General features: G+C 39.4%; 1 protein-coding gene across 1 annotated transcript; it reads right to left on the reverse strand.

Annotated features, from left to right (window-relative positions):
* Nucleotides 1-8,449: 8,449 nt before the first annotated feature.
* On the reverse strand, nucleotides 8,450-10,012 carry LOC131648440 (uncharacterized). Its single transcript, XM_058918201.1, has one exon. It carries the CDS (start codon nucleotides 10,010-10,012, stop codon nucleotides 8,450-8,452), a length of 1,563 nt encoding a protein of 520 aa, XP_058774184.1.
* Between the last annotated feature and the right edge of the window lie 10,759 nt (nucleotides 10,013-20,771).

The following is a 20,771-nucleotide window of genomic DNA, read 5'->3' on the forward strand; positions in this document are numbered from 1 at the left end:
CTCAGCTGGGGAATGAGAATCTTTCATTAAGAAACACTCGGCTGGGGAATGAGAATCTCTCATGATTAAGTCCGCCGATATGCTAATACGAAGCGCTTGCAAGCATGTACCTGCGAGACAAACAAATGCAAATGCCCCAGGATATAGCATGGTATCTTAGCCTGCCATCCCAGTTACACAAAACTTCGAAGTAGATTCAAAGGTTTCATTTCTAATCATGTATTGTAAAAGCAATGCAGTTTTCATATGCAAAGTTTAACACAAACTTAGGACGTTTTATGCAAACAAAACGGTAAAAGAAAACAGTTGTTTAAGATAAAAAGGATTTTTATTAATCGCAAAAAAGAATGCTCATAAAAGAGCGAACACTTTTCAGAAGTAGTTCCTAGTAAGAGGTAACCACACATTTATTGAGTACGAGAGAAATGGCAATGTGAAACGGATATCCATTGGTTTCGATCCCGCTATCACTTTTATAACTCCGACGCTCTCATCTCCTTGCTTTGGAAGACCGTACTCATTAGGATTGATCACTGCCCGATTTAACAACTGATTGATATGACATCACCAAACTTGTGGACCCGACGGGGTTTGTGAGCGCCTTTAGGGATTTGAGTTGCCAGCGATGCAAAACTCAAGAACACGGAGTCTTGCTTATCCCTCGGTCGGGAGCCCTAAACAAAGTGAGTGGATGTTGTGCATGCTTTAGGGATTTGAGCTGCCCGGTGTAAACTCAAGAACACGGAGTCTTGCTTATCCCTCGGTCGGGAGCCCTAAACATGTATGAAGAGTGATTGCCATGGTGGCATGCGAGATGTAGTCGTTCGCTTTTGTCCCTTTTTTGCCTAAGCCGCCCTTTCGGGTTTTCAACTTAGCGGGTATATTTGTTTCTTTTTCATTCTTTTGCCTGATTCATTTTCTTTTCTCTTTTTTCTTTCTTCTTTTTTTTTTCTTTTTTTCTTCTTTTTTTTATCAGGTCTATGCGAAGTATTTTTTGACTACATCTGCGTTCACAGGGTGCGGAAAGTTCTCGCCATCCATTGTTGCAAGCATCATGGCGCCGCCAGAGAATACTTTCTGCACAACAAAGGGGCCTTCATACGTCGGAGTCCACTTGCCTCGAGGATCGCCTTGAGGGAGAATGATTCTTTTGAGTACCAGATCACCTGGTTTGTAGTTTTGGGGTCGCACCCGCTTGTCAAAAGCTTTTCTCATCTTCTTTTGGTACACCTGACCATGCCCGATGGCCGCTAAGCGTTTTTCATCAATGAGGTTCAACTGATCCATCCGATTTTGTACCCATTCTGACTCGTCAAGCTCGACGTCTTTCATAATCCTCAAGGAAGGGATCTCAACTTCAACTGGCAATACTGCTTCCATGCCATAAACAAGTGAGAAAGGAGTTGCCCCAGTCGATGTACGCACAGAGGTGCGATAGCCATGCAAGGCGAAAGGCAACATCTCGTGCCAATCTCGGTAGGTCACTACCATCTTCTGCACAATCTTCTTAATGTTCTTGTTGGCCGCTTCAACCGCGCCATTCATCTTTGGACGGTACGGAGAAGAATTGTGATGCTTGATCTTGAAGGACTCACAAAGCTCCTTCATCATCTTGTTATTGAGATTCGATCCATTATCAGTAATGATCTTCTCAGGAATCCCATAACGACATATTATGTTGTGCTTGATAAAGCGAGTAATCACTTGCTTGGTGACATTCGCATAAGATGCAGCTTCGACCCACTTGGTGAAGTAATCGATGGCAACCAAAATGAAGCGATGTCCATTAGAAGCAGTAGGCTTAATCTCTCCAATCATGTCAATGCCCCACATTGCAAAAGGCCACGGAGAAGTCAAAACATTCAAAGGCACGGGCGGCACGTGCACTTTGTCAGCATAAATCTGGCACTTGTGACAAATTCTGACATGGTTATGACAATCAGTTTCCATAGTGGACCAATAGTAACCAGCCCTCAAGATCTTCTTAGCCATTGTATGCCCACTAGAATGGGTACCAAACTCACCTTCATGCATTTCCTCGATGATTTTCGAAGCTTCTTCCTTCACAACACATCGGAGTAACACACCGTCATGATGTCTCTTGTACAAAACCCCACCGTTGAGGTAAAACTTAGCTGCAAACCTTCTCAGAAACTTCTTATCAGTCACCGACGCTTCGGGAGGATACTCTTGAGTTTCGAGGAACTTTTTGATATCATGATACCAGGGATTACCATCCAACTCAACATCAACCTCAAAGCAAAATGCTGGTTCGTCCAATCTGTTGATGGTGATGTTAGGCGCTTCATTGGCCCATTTCACTTTGAACATGGAAGCCAAAGTAGCGAGAGCATCAGCAAGATTGTTCTCTTCTCTAGAAATATGCTCGAATGTGATCTCATCAAAATACGGAATGAGTCTCATCACATGCTCCCTGTACGGAATCAGATTCTGATGGCGAGTTTCCCAATCTCCATTGATCTGGCTAATGACAAGATTGGAATCCCCATAAACTTTCAAGTACTTGATTCGCAAATCAATCGCAGCTTCGATACCATAAATGCAGGCTTCATATTCAGCCATGTTATTAGTGCAATCAAAACAGATTCTGGCTGTAAATGGAATATGAAAACCTGATGGGGAAGTAATTACAGCTCCAACACCATTCCCGAGTGCATTAGAGGCACCATCGAACACGAGCGTCCATCGCGATCCTGGTTCGGGTCCTTCTTCCGGTCCGGGAATGTTACAATCTCTGATGTACAACACATCCTCATCGGGGAATTCAAACTTCATCGGTTCATAATCTTCGACCGGCTGGTGCGCAAGATAATCTGCCAACACACTACCTTTGATGGCTTTCTGAGTAGTATATTGGATATCATATTCAGTCAAAATCATTTGCCACCTGGCTACTCTACCGGAAAGAGCGGGCTTCTCAAAAACATACTTGATAGGATCCATCTTGGAAATCAACAAGGTGGTGTGAACCAACATATACTGCCTCAGCCAGCGAGCAGCCCACACCAAAGCACAACAAGTTTTCTCGAGCAGTGAGTATCGGGATTCACAGTCGGTAAACTTTTTGCTAAGGTAGTATATTGCATGCTCTTTTCGGCCAGACTCGTCATGTTGACCCAGCACACATCCCATTGAATTTTCAAGAACTGTGAGGTACATAATCAAAGGTCTTCCTGGAACTGGAGGCATTAGTATCGGAGGTTCCTGCAGATACTCTTTCACTTTTTCGAATGCTTTTTGACAATCATTATTCCACCTGGCCGTCTGATCTTTTCTTAGCAACTTGAATATTGGTTCACAAGTGGCCGTAAGATGAGAGATGAATCTAGCAATGTAGTTCAATCTCCCTAAGAAACCACGAACCTCTTTTTCTGTTCTCGGCTCAGGCATCTCTTGTATAGCTTTTATTTTGGCAGGATCGACCTCAATACCTTTTCCACTAACAACAAAGCCCAACAACTTTCCGGATCGCACTCCAAAGGTGCATTTGTTTGGATTCAACCTCAGTCTGAATTCCCGAAGCCTTTCAAACAACTTCTGCAAGTGAACCAAGTGCTCTTCTTCAGTGTGAGACTTTGCAATCATGTCGTCGACATACACTTCAATCTCTTTGTGAATCATGTCGTGAAAAAGAGTCACCATGGCGCGCTGATACGTTGCCCCTGCGTTTTTCAACCCAAAAGGCATAACTTTATAGCAGAAAGTTCCCCACGGTGTGATGAACGTTGTTTTCTCCATGTCTTCTGGTGCCATCTTGATCTGATTGTACCCAGAGAAGCCATCCATGAAGGAAAACACTTTGAAAGGAGCAGTACTATCCACCAACACATCAATGTGAGGAAGAGGAAAATCATCCTTTGGACTCGCCCTATTAAGATCTCTGTAGTCCACACACATCCTGACCTTTCCGTCCTTCTTAGGTACAGGAACAATATTAGCGACCCACGGCGGGTAATTCACCACTTGTAGAAAGCCAGCATCAAATTGTTTCTCAACCTCTTTCTTAATCTTCTCAGACATGTCTGGGCGAGTCCTTCGAAGCTTTTGCTTGACAGGAGGACTATCTTCCTTGAGAGGCAGGCGGTGTACTACAATATCTGTATCGAGACCAGGCATATCCTCATAGGACCAAGCAAAGATGTCTGCATACTCTTTCAACATAACAATAAGCCTCTGCTTCACACTATTCTCAAGCGCAGCCCCTATCTTGACTTCTCGGACTTGCTCTTTAGTGCCAACATTTACCATCTCAATTTCCCCCTGATGCGGCTGAATCGCTTTCTTTTCTTCCTGTTTCAACAGTCTGGCCAACTCTTCGGGGAGATCACAATCTTCATAAGCTTCCTCCTCGGCTTGGTAGATCGGATTGTCAAAATCATAATAAGCAATAGCGGAACTGTTACCAATGAAATCCGTGGTAGTGGAACATCTGCATGATTGATGTTTTTATTTTAGTTTTATTTTTATTAAGCTATGTGCAAGTGTGTGCAAAAACATTGCCATTTAAAGGAAAAAGTTAAAAAGAAAGACAAAGAGCAAAACATTTGAATGCAAAAACGTCCTTTTATTTCATGATTAACTTTGAAAATGCGAACTGCATGGCCCTACAAATGATTCACTACGCCTTGGGCAGAGCGTAGGAATTATTGCATGATAAGAAAAGTAAAAACAAGAAGTTTACTCCTGAGCTTGTGTGACTTGAATGACATCTTCAATTGTCCAGTTGCGAGGCATCTCCCCAGAAATACTTGGACGAATCCAGCTATCAAAATCACAGTCACTATCCACCTCCTCGCCATTGACAATGGCATTAACCTGGCCATCTTGAATGACACCACCACTCACAAACTTGATCGGGCTAAGGATATTAGGCTTTGGCGATGCAATACGCTTTCCAGGACTGAAACCAAGACCATTCTTGTCAAATTTGGGACGCACATCAATTACTTGCCCCCAGCCTTCCACCTTTCCAGTCTCAACAACAACCTGAGCGTCTTTCAGAGAAGACATAATCGTTTCTGGCTTCGTTATCTCATAAGGAGGAGTTCTCACAGCATTTACAGCTTCAAACGCTTGGAACGGCGTCTCATGTATCTCACCTTCGATCTCCACATACCGGAAAGAGGACAAGTGACTCACGATGTAATCTTCTTCACCACAAACTGTCACCACTTTACCGTCAACCGGATACTTCAACTTCTGATGAAGAGTGGATGTCACAGCACCAGCCTTGTGAATCCACGGTCGTCCCAACAGACAACAGTAAGCGGGTTGAATATCCATCACATAAAAGGTTGTGGTAAAGATCTGAGGACCAATCTGGATTGGTAGATCTACCTCTCCGAACACAGACCTCCTTGAACCATCAAAGGCGCGCACTACCAACTCACTAGGCCTTAACTCTACACCGGCATAGTCAATTCTCATTAGAGCTGATTTAGGAAGCACGTTCAATGAAGACCCAGTATCAACCAGAACACGGGACAAAGTCGTCCCCTTACACTCAATCGAAATATGCAAAGCCTTGTTATGGTTTCTCCCTTCTAGAGGAAGATCACGATCCGTAAATCCCAAACCGTTCCCAGCGGAGATATTATTGGCCACCGCCTCTAACTGATTCACAGATATTTCATGCGGGACGTAAGCACCATTCAGGATTCTCAAGAGAGCATCTCTATGACCTTCTGAACACATCAGCAGTTGCAAGATGGAAATCTTTGACTGGGTCTGACCCAACTGCTCAACAACTTTGTAATCAGACTTCCTGATGATTCTCAATAATTCCTCCACATCCTTGGAAGACACAGCACTATCAGGTGCCCCACTCTGAATCGGAGAGTTCTGGACATCGGGCACTACTTGTTTTCCTTTGGCCTTAGCCAAAGCATCTGCATTGTTTTGAACAAGCTGAGGGGAGAACACCCTACCACTGCGAGTGATCCTACCAGTACCGGCGAAGTTATCAGTGTTTGCAACTGAGGCCTCAACAAACTTCTCTTTAGATGGCTCGCCTTCTTCCTTCGTGCCATAGTAATATACGTCTGAACCATAATGCCAAGGGATGGCCTTCTCACTCTCATACGGAATAGGCCCTGGCACAGTAATCATCAATGCCGCTGGTTGTTCCTCATACGGGATACTGACAGGTATCTGACTAGGCACCGGAATACATATTGGAACAACTGGATCATAAGGAATTGAGATCACAGACACTTCACCATCCTTACTCTTCGCACCTCTCAGCCTTCGATAGAACTGAAGAGGACCCTCGTCAATCAGCTTTTGTACCATACCTTTCAAATCAGCACAACCTTCAGGTTGACTTTTGCAATTCTCACAATCAACACCACAGCCCGGGAAGATACCGCTATTAATCAGATGTTGCTTCACAGATACAAGAGGAAAATTCAAACAGCTCACTTCAGATACAACCCTTATCTCTTCACTCTCAATGGCATTCACACCCGAACCTCCGTGAGCAGGCATCGGATTATTGACAATATTGGGTGTAGGAGTGAACTGAATAATCTTTTGGTCCAACAAATCTTGGACTTTGTTCTTTAACGCAATACACCTCTCGGTATCATGCCCAGCAGCACCTGAATGAAAAGCACATCGTGCATTCGCATTGTAATTCGGAGATTGTGTGTCCGGAGCATTCGGAGCATCTCTCAAAGTAATCTTTTCAATCTTAAGCAAATGTTGCAGCACCTGAGCATAGGTCATAGGAATCGGATCAATCTTTCTGTGAGGCCTAGTCCTGGGAGGATAGCGATCATTACTGGAACGCTGTCCCTGCTGTTGTTGTTGTTGTGGTACTGGGATCATGACAGCATTAACCTGTGAATTGCTTCTCCCTGAACCCCTTCTTCCATATATGGCATCCGCATTTCCTTCTTTCCTTCTGGCATAACCTTCAGCTTGTTTCTTACCACCCGCAGAATTAGAAGAAGCTCCCAACTGAATTTTCCCCATCTTTAAACCCATCTCAACTCGTTCACCATATCTCACCATTTCAGAAAAGTTTGCTGAAGCACTGCAAGCCAAATAATAGTGTCCAGACAAAGTACTGGTGAACATGTCAATCATCTCACGTTCAGTCATAGGTGGCTGAACTCTTGCGGCTAACTCACGCCATTTCTGAGCGTACTCTTTGAAAGATTCTTTAGACCCCTGAACCAAACTCTGCAACTGGGTCCTGTTGGGTGCCATATCAACATTGTACTGATAGTGTTTAATGAAAGCCTCCACAAGATCTCTCCAAGAATGGATATGAGTGCGCTCGAGTTGAACATACCACTCCAAAGAAGCCCCAGCAAGACTATCCTGAAAGAAGTGCATCAGAAAACCCTCATCCTCAGAGTATACCGACATCTTACGATAATATGCCTTGACATGAGTCATAGGGCAAGTCGCCCCATTGTATTTGTCAAAAGATGGCACTTTGAATTTCGGGGGAATCCTCACACCAGGAACCAACCCCAAGTCATTGATATCCATGCCTAACACCCCTTTGCCCTCCACAGCTCTGAGACGTTCTTCAATCAGACGATACCTCTCGGCTTCCTCATGTGCACCTTCAGCACTATGCCTCGATACCTGATCAAAGTTTTCAACATTGAAATCCAAATTACCACGGTTCTGATTATCTCTCCTTCCCAACAGACGAGACGGAGGTAGAGGTGGAAACCCGTGATGCTGATTGAAAGGATTATAGTGCCCTTCCACGTGATCAAACTCATTCGGATCATGGTGATCGTCAATCCTGCCAGACACATCGTCAAACAGCCCTCGATGTCCTCCATTCTCATTCCTTCTGGAGTTCTCGACGAGAACTCGCAAGTCATCCTGCCCCTTAGTCACATTAGTCAATGCTTCCATAAACTGCGCCATCTGCGCATTCATCTGCTCTGTCAATTGATCTCTCATCTCAGCCATCTGTTCCTGAATCTGTTCCATCTGCCTTCTCTGATTGCTCCTAGTCGGATACGGGTGATTAGCCGTCTTAGAACTCCTTCTGATAATAAAACAGCGAGACATAAGATATAAGACCTGCAAAACCTGCAAATATATGACATGTATGATATATGAATGATATGCATGAGATGTTTGTCAATTTTCAGGTATCCAAGAGTTCATCCCACTTTCAGATAGGACATAGCAACCCTGACACCGAATATATTTGAAAAACAATCCACACACAAGAATAAATCGGCAAACTGAGCATATTTCATTCAAACATAACTGAGAATTTGAGTTCATACAACAAAACACATAACCGTGTCACAAAGTGCTCATAAGGCATACAAAAGAAATCCAGAACATCAAAATGCGACCCCATCCAACAATCCTGGACATGGGCGACAAATATCAAGCATAAACATCAAATCCACCATCATGGATCAAACAAATCTACCCCACAGTGATACTAGGATCGCCTGGCAACAGAATGAACTTCTCCATCTCCTCTCCGTTGGGCTCGGAGTCTTCTTAGTTCTTCTTCAAGCCGAGCAGTCTTAGCCTTCTCTTCTGCTAGCTGTTTATCTGAATCCCATTTCTGCCTCTTGAGACTACTCTCTGATCTCTGTAACTGTAGACACTCTTGCTGCTTCTGATACAAATCTTCCTCTAGCAACTCATAGGGACGCCTCCGGGCACTGGCTTGACTTGAACTTGCGCCTTCGACTTGCTTGAGCTGGTGCATCAACCTCATCTTTGCATATCTCTCTTCAAAGAACTTCAAATTGGTCTCTTGCTCTCTTTCATGCAACCTGTAGTTGGTAACCAGAGCATCCTTGTAAAGTTCTGTTGGCACAAATTCAGATAGAATCAAAGGAGGTTGCTTTTGAAGTGGTGCAACCCTGTCATATGGCAGCAACAAGTTTCTAACCCGTTTCACAATCCATTCAACATACGGTGTCAAAGCAAGTGATTCCTTCTTCTCTAAATGGGCTCCATTATGCTTACGGATTTTCTTCCAAGCCACAATTATCTCCTTCAACTTTTCTGGATCCGACCCCTTCTCAAAATAGACTGTCTCCGCTATCAAGTGATCTGCCGGCTTGTCTTTCAACGTATACCCCAACTGACGCAGGGATACCACGGGATTGTAATTGATGCAACCTCTGGTACCAACCAAAGGAACATTATCAAACTTACCGCATCCAACAATCACTTCAGAAACGTTAATTCGATACTTTGGCCACTGGATGTCATAAGAGGTAAGTGACATAATCCTGTGGGTCCACTTAAGTTTCTCCCTTGTCTTCACAAAAGGTCCTTTGCTGGGCAACAAAGAGAGGAACCAGATGAACAACAATTGAAGGCAACAAGTGATAGCACCGCCACGTTTCTCATATCGGGCATGAACGGCATAGTAAGTATCGGCCAACAAAGTAGGAATAGGATTCTTTCCCATGAAGATGTGTATCGCGGCCGAGTCTACAAAATTGGGAACATTCGGGAACATCACAATCCCGTAAATATCCACAGCAAGCAATGCATTGTACGCGTTCCAATTCTTTTTCTCAAATTCCTCTTTAGCTTTTCTCACCAAGAACTTCAAAGAGAACCCCGAGACACCTCCATTCGACTTCCAATTATCAGATACTTCTTTTATGCTCAAATAAAGAGCAGCAGCAATCAACTTGAAATTCAACTCTTTAGGAATGTCGATGAATGGCACTTCGCTTTTTACCTTGAGATTAAGAATAATAGAGTACTCTTCCAATGTCGGAGCCAACTGGTAATCCTGGAACGTGAAACACCTCATTTCAGGATCATAGAATTGCATCAAAGTTTGCAAAGCAGGAGTATCAACCACGGTTTCCAACAAAGTCAAGATATTCCCATAATTGTCCGTGAAACTCTTCAAGCAGAAAGCGGTCATTAACGAACTCAAACCCTCTAAGGCGGTCAACGGCTCTCGAAAAAAGCTGTAGGTGTGCGTATGTCTCTTTGCCTCCTTGACAGTATCAATGGGAGTGTCCATCTTTAGCTCGAGTGAACTCCTGAATATCCCTGAAAAACATGACATGCAAATGCTTATTATACATATCTTTTTTTTTGCGTTTCTTTTGGAAATATATATGCTATGATGCAAAGTGGTGGGACTTGTTGCCGCCCACCAGGCATTCTGGACTGCCGGTAACACACATAGTATAGAGCCAAAGATTCGGCCCCCAAATATTATACCACACGGAATATAGAATGTCAATCCACAGAACCAAAGCCCATAGTCAATAACACACTTGGAATAGAACACAGACTACCACTCGAACAAGAACCATAGTACCCCACGAACAAGGACCATAGTACACTCGAACAAGAACAGCGGTAACCCACGAACAAGAACAGCGGTAACCCACGAACGAGAACAGCGGTAACCCACGAACGAGAACAGCGGTCACCAACGATGTACCTGTTAATATGATCATTGATTCCCGCCCCACTCACGGGTAAAATCTAGGCCAAGGTAAGGTCATGAAACGCAGTATACGGTCCGCCCGAAGATAAGCATCATCACAGCGCATAAGCGGGTGATGATAATACCTCCGTTTGAAACCACTACTCTGCTCGTGGTCACATAATCCATCCAGAGACGTACACCTCGAGACAAACCATGCTCCCACTCTATCCAGGGTTCCTATGGTTCACACATAGCCTGGGTATTGGGCCTTTTACCTCTTGTAACACCCACCCAACAGACAGAGATCCAGCCAGTCCAGAATATGATGCATAAAAGTAAAAGCGCACATAGAATGCAATGCAAACAAGTAAATATGCAAAGCAGTAAAAACACCCAATGATAAACACACAAGCGCTAGGATCGACTCGCTAGGTCCGGACCAGCAACAGGTCAAGACGTCCCCAGCAGAGTCGCCAGCTGTCGCTACCGCGAAAATTAACAGAGTCGCCACTAACATATTTATCCTGAAAAGGAAGGGAATGCCAGCAAACCACAAAACAAAACAACGGTCTCACGACCAGAGAAAAGGGTAAGGGAGTCGGTTACGCGAGGGGAAGGTGCTAGCACCCCTCGCGCCCATCGTACTCGATGGTATCCACACTAGTGTCTAAATCTATGGGTATGTAACAAATCTATGCTAATCTAGACTAAAATGAATGCAGAATGTAGGGAAAATAAAGGATTATGCTCGCACGGGCCCTACCCCGCTGCCTACGTATCTGTTTTGCAGAATCAGAGCTACCGTAGCTCGGCTAACTAATTTCTATTTGTTTTGTGTTTTTTAGGTGAACGAGTTACATTCACACTCCGCTGCTCGACCTTTGGAGACTTATGCTTGGGAATGGAGCGGAAATAACAAGCTCTTAAGAAAAGAAAATCAAAGAGTGTGGTTTGTGTTTTAAAGAATGCATGAGGAAAACCTAAGCTAAGGGGGAAAGCTTGCTACCTAATGTTATCATACAAAGGGTACAAGTCTAAACTAAACTAAACAACCTACGGGGGAAAAGCGAATGCAAACAATATAGCACACAAACGAGCATCCACTCGTGAAGCAAACAAACCAAAGGCACTGGCCAAGTGGTAGAAAGGCGGTCCCGCCATAGCCAAGGGGAGCAACTCAACCCAAGTCAACCAAGCATTAGACCTCGCGAAAATGATCGGGCCATAGACAAGAGGGCGGACCCCTCTCAGCAACCAAGCCGTCACGGATCATAAAGGAAAATGGTGCGTGCGTACACCGAGCGTCAACGTCGAGCGACGTGAGCTATAGGAAAGGCGGGGGTCCGGCTACATGAACCCTTTTCCTGACATACTCGATAACAAGATCTTGTGTTGGTTCAGAAGCGAGCCACGCGTAACGTGCGCATACTGAACAGACTCTATGAGACTAGGCGGGGGTTGATTACGAACCCTTGACCGCATGCCTTCCATGAGGACTTAACGGAGTGCCATATAGGACTTATTACACCGTGACTCCCTGCCGCAAAGCACAAATGTAAACACACCAACAAAAACAGAGCCTCTTTCGAGGGCTTGGCTAGATGCATGTCTAGGTCCTACTTCTCATGTTATAGGATGATGCGGAAAGCAATAAAGTGCGAGAAAAGATAAAATGAAACGGAATCAATACCAAACGGATGATGATCCGTAAACTAAAGCGAAGCAAAACGAAGAAACTAGAATCCCGCGAGCGAGCTAGCAAAGCAAAAGCAAATAGTCAGCACACCGATTAGCCATAAAGCGCACAAATGTCGACTCGCATGTCGAGCATAATCACGATACACCTGCAAGAGTAACAAGCAAACCAAACAAGCAGATATAAAGCGATAAGATCGTGTCTCCAAGTCGAGAACACGATACGAGTCAATGAGATATAATCGTATTCCGCAAGTGAAGCGGAAAACTCAAGCAATGAGTATCAATCGGTGACCGTCCAAACGCCTTGCACACTAGCACACAAGTTAGAGATAACAAACATCGCAATCGGAATTGCGTTCTTATTATAAAGCGAAAGGAAACGATCAAATAATATGAATATGAAATGAATCACAAAACCTCAAAGAGAGATCAAACATAAATGGGATACAAATTAATGAGAAACAAACATTTAACTAGGTAGTACACTTCTCAAGCTTTCCAACGGTATAAGGAACATGTAAAACAAAGCTATGAGTGAAAAGTTACGCAAGAAAGAAGTTAGAAAAGAAAAGGACCAAAAACAAGTAAGGGAACCGGTTCCCCTATATGGGAACCCGGGTTCCAGCACAAAAACACACACAGGAACCGGTTCCCCCCAAACTGGGAACCGGGTTCCAGGGCACTCTGCCCAAATTCGAAACCAGCAAAACACAGCAGGAACCGGTTCCCCCAAACTGGGAACCGGGTTCCAGGGCATTCTGCCCAAAAACCAAAGCAACACAACACAGCAGGAACCGGTTCCCCTAAACTGGGAACCGGGTTCCAGGGCATTCTGCCCAAAACCAAAGCGCTTTAGATTGAGTAGGAACCGGTTCCTCCATTTTGGGAACCGAGTTCCACTGTAGGAAAACCAAATTTTATCATTTTTAAAGGCTTGGAAGCCATTCCCACTCAATCTAAACCAATACCAACTTGCAAGCATCATGCACATCTTCAAAGCGCAACCAAAACATAGTGAAACGATCATGGAAACAAGGCACGGTATCAAGGCAAAGATTGATGGCACAAGAGAATATGTGAGTCAAGTATCAACATGAGGCATGCTATTAGCAATAAGCGAACAATCATCAAGCACCAAAGCAACAAAACCAAACATATATCGATTTCAATGATTAAGCACAAATGAAACATATTGGCAAAAGATAGACATGAATCCCCACGTCAATTAGGCCAAACAACCACAAACCAAACAAAGTGCGACGCGTAGAGCCAAACCACAACTCAAACATCATCACCAACAATTATGCAAACGCAACATAAGTGACGAGCATTAACACATACAATGGTAATCAAACTATGACAATATCTCAAGTAATGATTTAAGCACTTACCAAAACAAATAGTAAGCAAAAGATTTCAACACATATATTGGCACAAACACCTTGAGTGCGACACAAGATACAAGTATTAACACCAACAATCACATCAATACGTCACCAACGGCAAGAATTAACACACGTGAAGATGATCAATTATAGCAACTATACTCAAGTCATAACCTAAGCATCAAACTAGGCCATTATCAAGCAAAAATTATACACAAGCATTTAAACGAACACTTGGAGTGTATCGCAAGACTTACGCATGAATGTTAACAATATTGCACACATGATCACCAACGAGCCATGGATTCGAACACAAATAGCGTAATTCATCATCAACGAGCATCAATCATATGGAACAAACATTAATTCTAGCCACAATTCATATGAACACAATTAACAATACGCGAATTCATCGATCAATCACACATCACACATCCATTGAGACAAGAGCAATAAGTATATCTAAACTTGAATTCATGTAATGATCATCAATTAAGCACTTAATTCATGATTAGAAAGCTTACCGAATGAAGATCTAAACCGACGCGCGAACACGAACACGACACGTATGCGAACACAACGCGAAGCGAAAAGCGGATCCCAAGGAGAGTGAGAGAGGGGCGCGCAAGCTAGGGAGAGAGGAGGAGAAGAACTTCAAACTCGGAACTTTGATTTTCAATCCATGTTGTTCTTGATCTTGAAGAAAATTGATGAATATCGATGAAAGTTTTTATGTAATTTGTGGTTTTGATTCAAGAGAATTGAGAGAGAATTGAGAGAAAGTGTTTTTGATCTTTTTGGGTGAAGTCAAGTTATGAGAATTTGTGAAGAAAAATGACTTATATAGCGAACATAGTGAAATGTCCAAAACGCCCTTAATTCTCTTATTTTGGCTCGTTTTTTAAGGAAACTCGGTTCGGCTCTAAATTTCGGAACGAAACCGATGCCACTGTGAAGATGACCAAATTCGTGAATCGTCACCGCGAGAATCGTCTTGATCTGATAAGCGATGAAGAAATTACGCCTGTTTGAATGACGAGAAACGTCGATTCATCTGGCGCGACTGTGCGAAATTTTGTGAGTACCGCTCAAAGAACTCGATAAAACCTTATCTTCGGCTCAGAATCTGAACAGGCATGTGTGACGAAGAATCGAAGCTAACGAAATTTCTGGGAGAATTCCGCCGGAATGGACTTCATACGATAAAAATCGAAGAAGTTATGAATTTTTGAACTCGGCGCGACATGCTCGAAAACACACTTTTTACCGAAACAACACGACGATCCTTAAAATTCTGGGAATTTTCCATGCATAATTGGCCTTTGGTCCGAACATATGAAATCTTGGTAATGATGCCACGGAGCTCCAGTTAAATTTTCAAGCGAATCCGGCGAGCGGATTAGGAGATATGAATTTTCCGAGGCGCAAAACCCTACATTCAGCACTATTTCTCACTGCAAAAACCTCAAGTAATTTGCCAATTTGAAGACCTTCCTTAAAGAATTGGCTCCCGAGCCGAACACAAAAGTTGTAGATTTTGTCGAAACAATGAGGACAACGCGGGAACTTAACTCGTATCACCTTCCAAATAGTATTTATGAATTTTCTCGTACTTTCACGGTTTTAAACCATTCTTCACACTTTACTTCCTTAACACATGAAAACTCTTTATTATTTTTCTTCCATTTTTGAATGACGAAATAAACGTCATCATTAACTTATAGCTCCAATAAAGAGGGCAAATTTTGGGGTGCAACACCTACCAATGGTATAATCGTTGTCTAACTTCATTAGGTTTGATCACTCTTGATGTGCAATTCCCTCTTACTTCTCACAGAAAACGTTCAATTGACATCTAAGTAATTATTTTCAATTGACATCTATCTGCAGTTTGCTCTAGAATTCCACAACAACGTCTTCTTAATAGCTAATAAACATCATCTTGTCTCATTCTGAACTCACTGGAATGAACATCCAATAATTTTTCTCAAAAGGTCCCCCAAATCAAGTGCTTACTTGCAATCCTTTGTAAGTTTGATGTCTACTTGTCCCTACCCAGCCTCTCTGAGTGATCACGACCAACACAACTTCTAATCCATTGAGTTATTGCAGAAATAACTTGTAGTTCTTATTCAATTCAATGTCGCCCTCTCCAGACCGACACATCTAAAGAATTCAGAGATACTTGTTAACCAAAGTCATCTAATATTCTAGGGTTTTAATTATATATTATTCTTACTTAAGTATTATAGGGTATATTAACTTCAATTAAGAGACAATCAATTGTCTAAGCATGTATCATTCTTGACTAGAGACACACAACACATAACACTCCAAACACTTACTCCCACTAAATCCGACACTTGATCAGCGTAGGACACCCGACTCACAAACACTTTGCGAAATCTACCGCCAAGCTCCAATATCACAATGTAACAACCTAATTTTAACAACGAGAGTGTTTTTTTTTCAAATAGCAACGATAGTATACTAGACGTCATTCACAATTCTCCTTTTAGAAATAATACAATTAGAGTAAACATTTTTCTATTTAAAACTATTTTCAAAATCAAAATCAGAGACTCGCCCACAATTATGAAATATTTTGACCACATGAATACTCCCTCCGTCTCATAATAAATGTCTTATTTGAGCAATGCGCGGCTTTTAAGAAAATGATTGGATGTGTTGGTTTTAGTAAAAAAGTTAATGTCATTTACTAGAATACTCCTATTAATAATAGTTGAATAACGTGAAAGTTAATAAATAGGGGTATAATAGTAGAAAAATAATAATGATTGATGCATTGGAATTATAAATGGACAATTAATTTGAGTATAGGAAAAAAATACAAACGAGACACTTATTATGAGACGGAGGGAGTATATTTTATTACAAAATCTTTGACATTCAGTAAAGATCAATACAAGTTACATAAATAAACACCTTCCCATAACAACACACTTGCCACTAAGAAAAAGTTCTCACATTCTTATTACTGCTACCATCTCCCCTCATGCCATGCCATGAACTACCTCTTTCACTTTTTTTGTGCTTTTTTTTGTAAATCGATTTTCGTCATGCTCTTGTCGGGACTACTTATAAATTCTAGCAGAGGGTTTGACACCCTAATAATGATTTTAAAGGTTTTTATAGCATAACTCTGACCTATTTAATTCAATAGGCTTTTAAAAATGCCTAAACCTATTCTTTTTATTAAATAAGTCTGACCTGACTTAGTTTTAAATATGCTAGATTATAGGCCCTGTAGGTTGACCTAACATATTTTCATCTCTAAGTATAAGGTAATAATGATATTATTTATTCTAAAAGGATAAATGGATACAATTTTAAAATTTGTTCTTGAAATATTAAGAGTGAAGACCCATTTTGGTCCCTCACAAATATTACACGAGTCAAATTAGTCCCTCACAAAAAAATTGACTCAACTTAATCCCTTACAAAATTTAACCGGGTCATATTAGTCCTTCTGCTAATATTTTTCTCAAATTGGTTTTTTCTACTTCTAAACCGGTTTTTATCATACTTCTAAACCTTGACTGGACTGACACGTTAGATTTTTTTTTAAATACTAAATTAATTTTTATTTTTAATTTCATTTTTAAACAGTTATCAATGAATAATATCAAAAAAGTCAAAATTATTTCTTATAAAGTAATTTTTAAACAAGTAATTTCCATGATTTCTACTAATATTAACAAATTCTATACATAAATTTTTACCTATGAGGTCTCAAATCCAAGTCTCATTCAAGTTAAATAATCTTCACTTTACAACTAGACAAATCAATTTCTATCGTTAATAAAGTGACTATCATTTACAACTAGAAAAATCAAGGCAAAATACCCTTTTTCGTCCTTTAACTTTGACTCGGGGTCCATTTTAGTCTTTAAACTTTTAAAAAGACCAGTTTGATCCTTTATCTTTTCGAACTGGGTCACGTTTGTCCTTTCCGTTAGTTCTGTTAGTCAAAGTCAAATAAAATAGCCACTTTGAATACACATGACTCTTACGTGGATATTATGTGGCTGATGTGGAGACTTATTTAAGAAAAAAATATATATTTTAATTTTCTGGGTTTTATTTTTATGGATATTATGTGAAGAATGAGAGATGACCCATGGATTCATCTTCACCGCCACCAACTTCATCGCCTCCAATCATCTCTGATAAACCAAAAAATCCTCTTCTTCTTACCACCAATCAATCACAGTCGCCACCACCATCGGATTTATTCTTTTCCTTACCTATTGTTCCTTTTCTTGCTAAATCTTATCTCACCTCAGATTTGTTCCTAACCTGAAATCTGGGTTGCTTCATCTACTCAAAAACCGAACATGGCCGCGTAGGAACGATGAAGTCGAAAACCCTTTTGGAGAGTGTATATACGGTACAAATCAGATCTTACCTTACTTGAAGCGACGAGTAGCAACGACGAAGTGGGAAACCCTTTTGGGGATTTATTGAAAGAGGAAACAAATGCACTGATAAATCGTATGCCCAGATCGAATGGAAATTACTTTTCTGTGATGTTTGATGGTATTTTATAGAATGAAAATTAGTAATGAGTTTTTATGAATTAATGAGTTTTACAACTGATTTTTATTCTTCTGCTAGAAATTGATCATGAAGGTTTCAATCTTATGCTTCTGGAAAAAACTAAGTTTTACAACAAAATTGCTAATCAATTTTATCATTTATTTTTCTTCTTTAGGAAATGTAATAATAGATACAATAATGGTATGTATGATGGTTCATGTATTGTTTGTTAAATCGTCTGAAGCTTTCAAAAAATATTGGAGACATGATTTTTATTAAATAAAATTCTAACTAGTATATTATAATTATTGTTGCTTTACACTTTAATTTTTTTACAGTCATAATATGTAATATAAAGATTTAAATTAAAAATGGTTGAAGAAAAACAATTGCTTTCTATATTTTGTATTTTAATTTATGTTCACATATTTTAATTTAGGGAAGAACAAATTTTGTATTTTCTGGGTTTAAGGAAGAACATGGAGCAATGAAGAAGATGATGGTGAAGAAGAAATGCCACATCAGATGCCACAGGGGCAATATTTGACACCGTTACTGAAAAATTGACGGAAAGGACTAAAGTGACGTTGTTTGAATATATAAGGGATCAAAATGGTCTTTTTAAAAGTTTAAGGACTAAAATGGACCCTGAATCAAAGTTAAATGGACCCTGAATCAAAGTTAAAGGACGAAAAAGAGTATTTTGCCAAAAATCAATTTCTATTGTTAGTAAAGCAACTATTATTTACAACAAGACAAATCAATTTCTATTGTTAGTAAAGTGATAATCATTTACAACTAGATAAATCAATTTCTATTGTTAATAAAGTGATTATCATTTACAACTAAACAAATCAATTTATATTGTTAATAAAGTGATTATCATTTACAACTAAACAAATCAATTTCTACGGTTAGTAAAGTGACTATCAATAACAACTAGACAAATCAATTTCTATTGTTAGTAAAGTGACTATCATTTACAGATAGATAAATCAATTTCTATTGTATTAAATTGACTCTCATTTAATCTGAAGAGACTTAGGTTCGAGACCATATTGATACAAATTTTGTATTTTGTATTTTAAATTTAGAATTGTTTAAGATTAACCATGTGGGCCTGAGTTCAACTCCTTATAAGAAACAATTTTGGCTTTTTATATTATTAATTTATAACTGTTTAAAAATGAAATTAAAAATAAAAATCAATTTAGTATTTACAAAATGAAAAATAAATAAAATCCAACGTGGCAGTCCAGTCACGGTTTAAAACTAGGAAATAAACTGATTTGAGAAAAATATTAGCAAAAGGACTAATATGATCCGGTTAAATTTTGTAAGGGATTAAGTTGGGTCAATTTTTTTGTGAGGGACTAATTTGACTCGTGTAATATTTGTGAGGGATCAAAATGGACCTTCACTCATATATTAAAGAGAAATAATTTGAAAAAAATTTTGGTATTCACTTATTTTGCCTTCATATTCTCATAATTTTATTGTTATTAATATTTTTGATAATATTGATCAACTTATAAAGAAAATAATTTTGCATCAAAATATATAACTTATCATATTTTAAAATATTAAATTAAAACAATTATTTTTATTCATATTTTTTCTATAAATGATTCAATATAAATATTTAAAATTTCAAATTTCGATGTTTGTTTGAAGTTTTTATAACTTACTAATATTTATTTAAAATGTTAATAAATTTTGTTTTTTTTTAATATGGAAATTATATGAAATGGAAAAAATAAAATTATTGATCAAAATATTGAATAATAACGAGAATAAATTTATTATTGATATAAATATTTTTATAAGTAATAGCAAAATAAAAATAATATTTATATACAAGAAAAAATATTGTTGATTTAAACATTTTATAAACTAAAAAAATTATAGACATTAATTATTTCTTTTAATTATCTCGTGCCCGTTTGCCCGCTTTTTTTAATTTGTACAACGTCAAAACACAAACGTATTTTTTTTATTTCATTTTTATCTTAATTTAAAATATTTATTATATAAATTTTGTGATAGAAATTAAAAATAAAATAGATAAATTGTATAATAACATCACCTGAAAATGAACTAAATAAATAGGTACTAAAGAGGGGTTAATTACATACATTTATTTTTAATCACCAAATATGTTTAAATTAAGATATATTTGTCTAAACACACTTAACTCGTGTGTCCGTATGTCCGTTTTTTTTATTTCACAAATGCATGTATGTATTTTATTATTTTTTTCCCATATGTCTCTTTAAAAAAAATATTATTTCAACATTCTGTTTTCATTTTTAAAAAAAAAAGTAGAGAACATTAATTTTCTTGCAAAGAGATCATCCTATTCTACTCCAATATTTTAACTCAAAACCTATAAATAACTAAAAATAACTAAGAAGATTATTTCAGATTTCATTATATTTAATTTGTCCTTCTTTTTTTTTGCGTACAATATTCTCATATAATGCAAGCAATATGAATCACCAATGTTTTATTTTTCACAAATGAGTTTTTGATTCATGGCAAACATCACAAGCAACCAAATACAAAAGCATAAATGAATGACTCAAGACAATGGAAGATTATGAAGCTCAAATCACATCTGTTAGGTCGACCAAGCAAAGCCCTAGGTCGACTCAAAACTAGAGCAAACTCAGCAAAACTGACAAAGTCACTGTTAGGTC

Source organism: Vicia villosa, linkage group LG1 (assembly GCF_029867415.1).
Source record: "Vicia villosa cultivar HV-30 ecotype Madison, WI linkage group LG1, Vvil1.0, whole genome shotgun sequence".
In the NCBI taxonomy this organism is placed as follows: domain Eukaryota; kingdom Viridiplantae; phylum Streptophyta; class Magnoliopsida; order Fabales; family Fabaceae; genus Vicia; species Vicia villosa.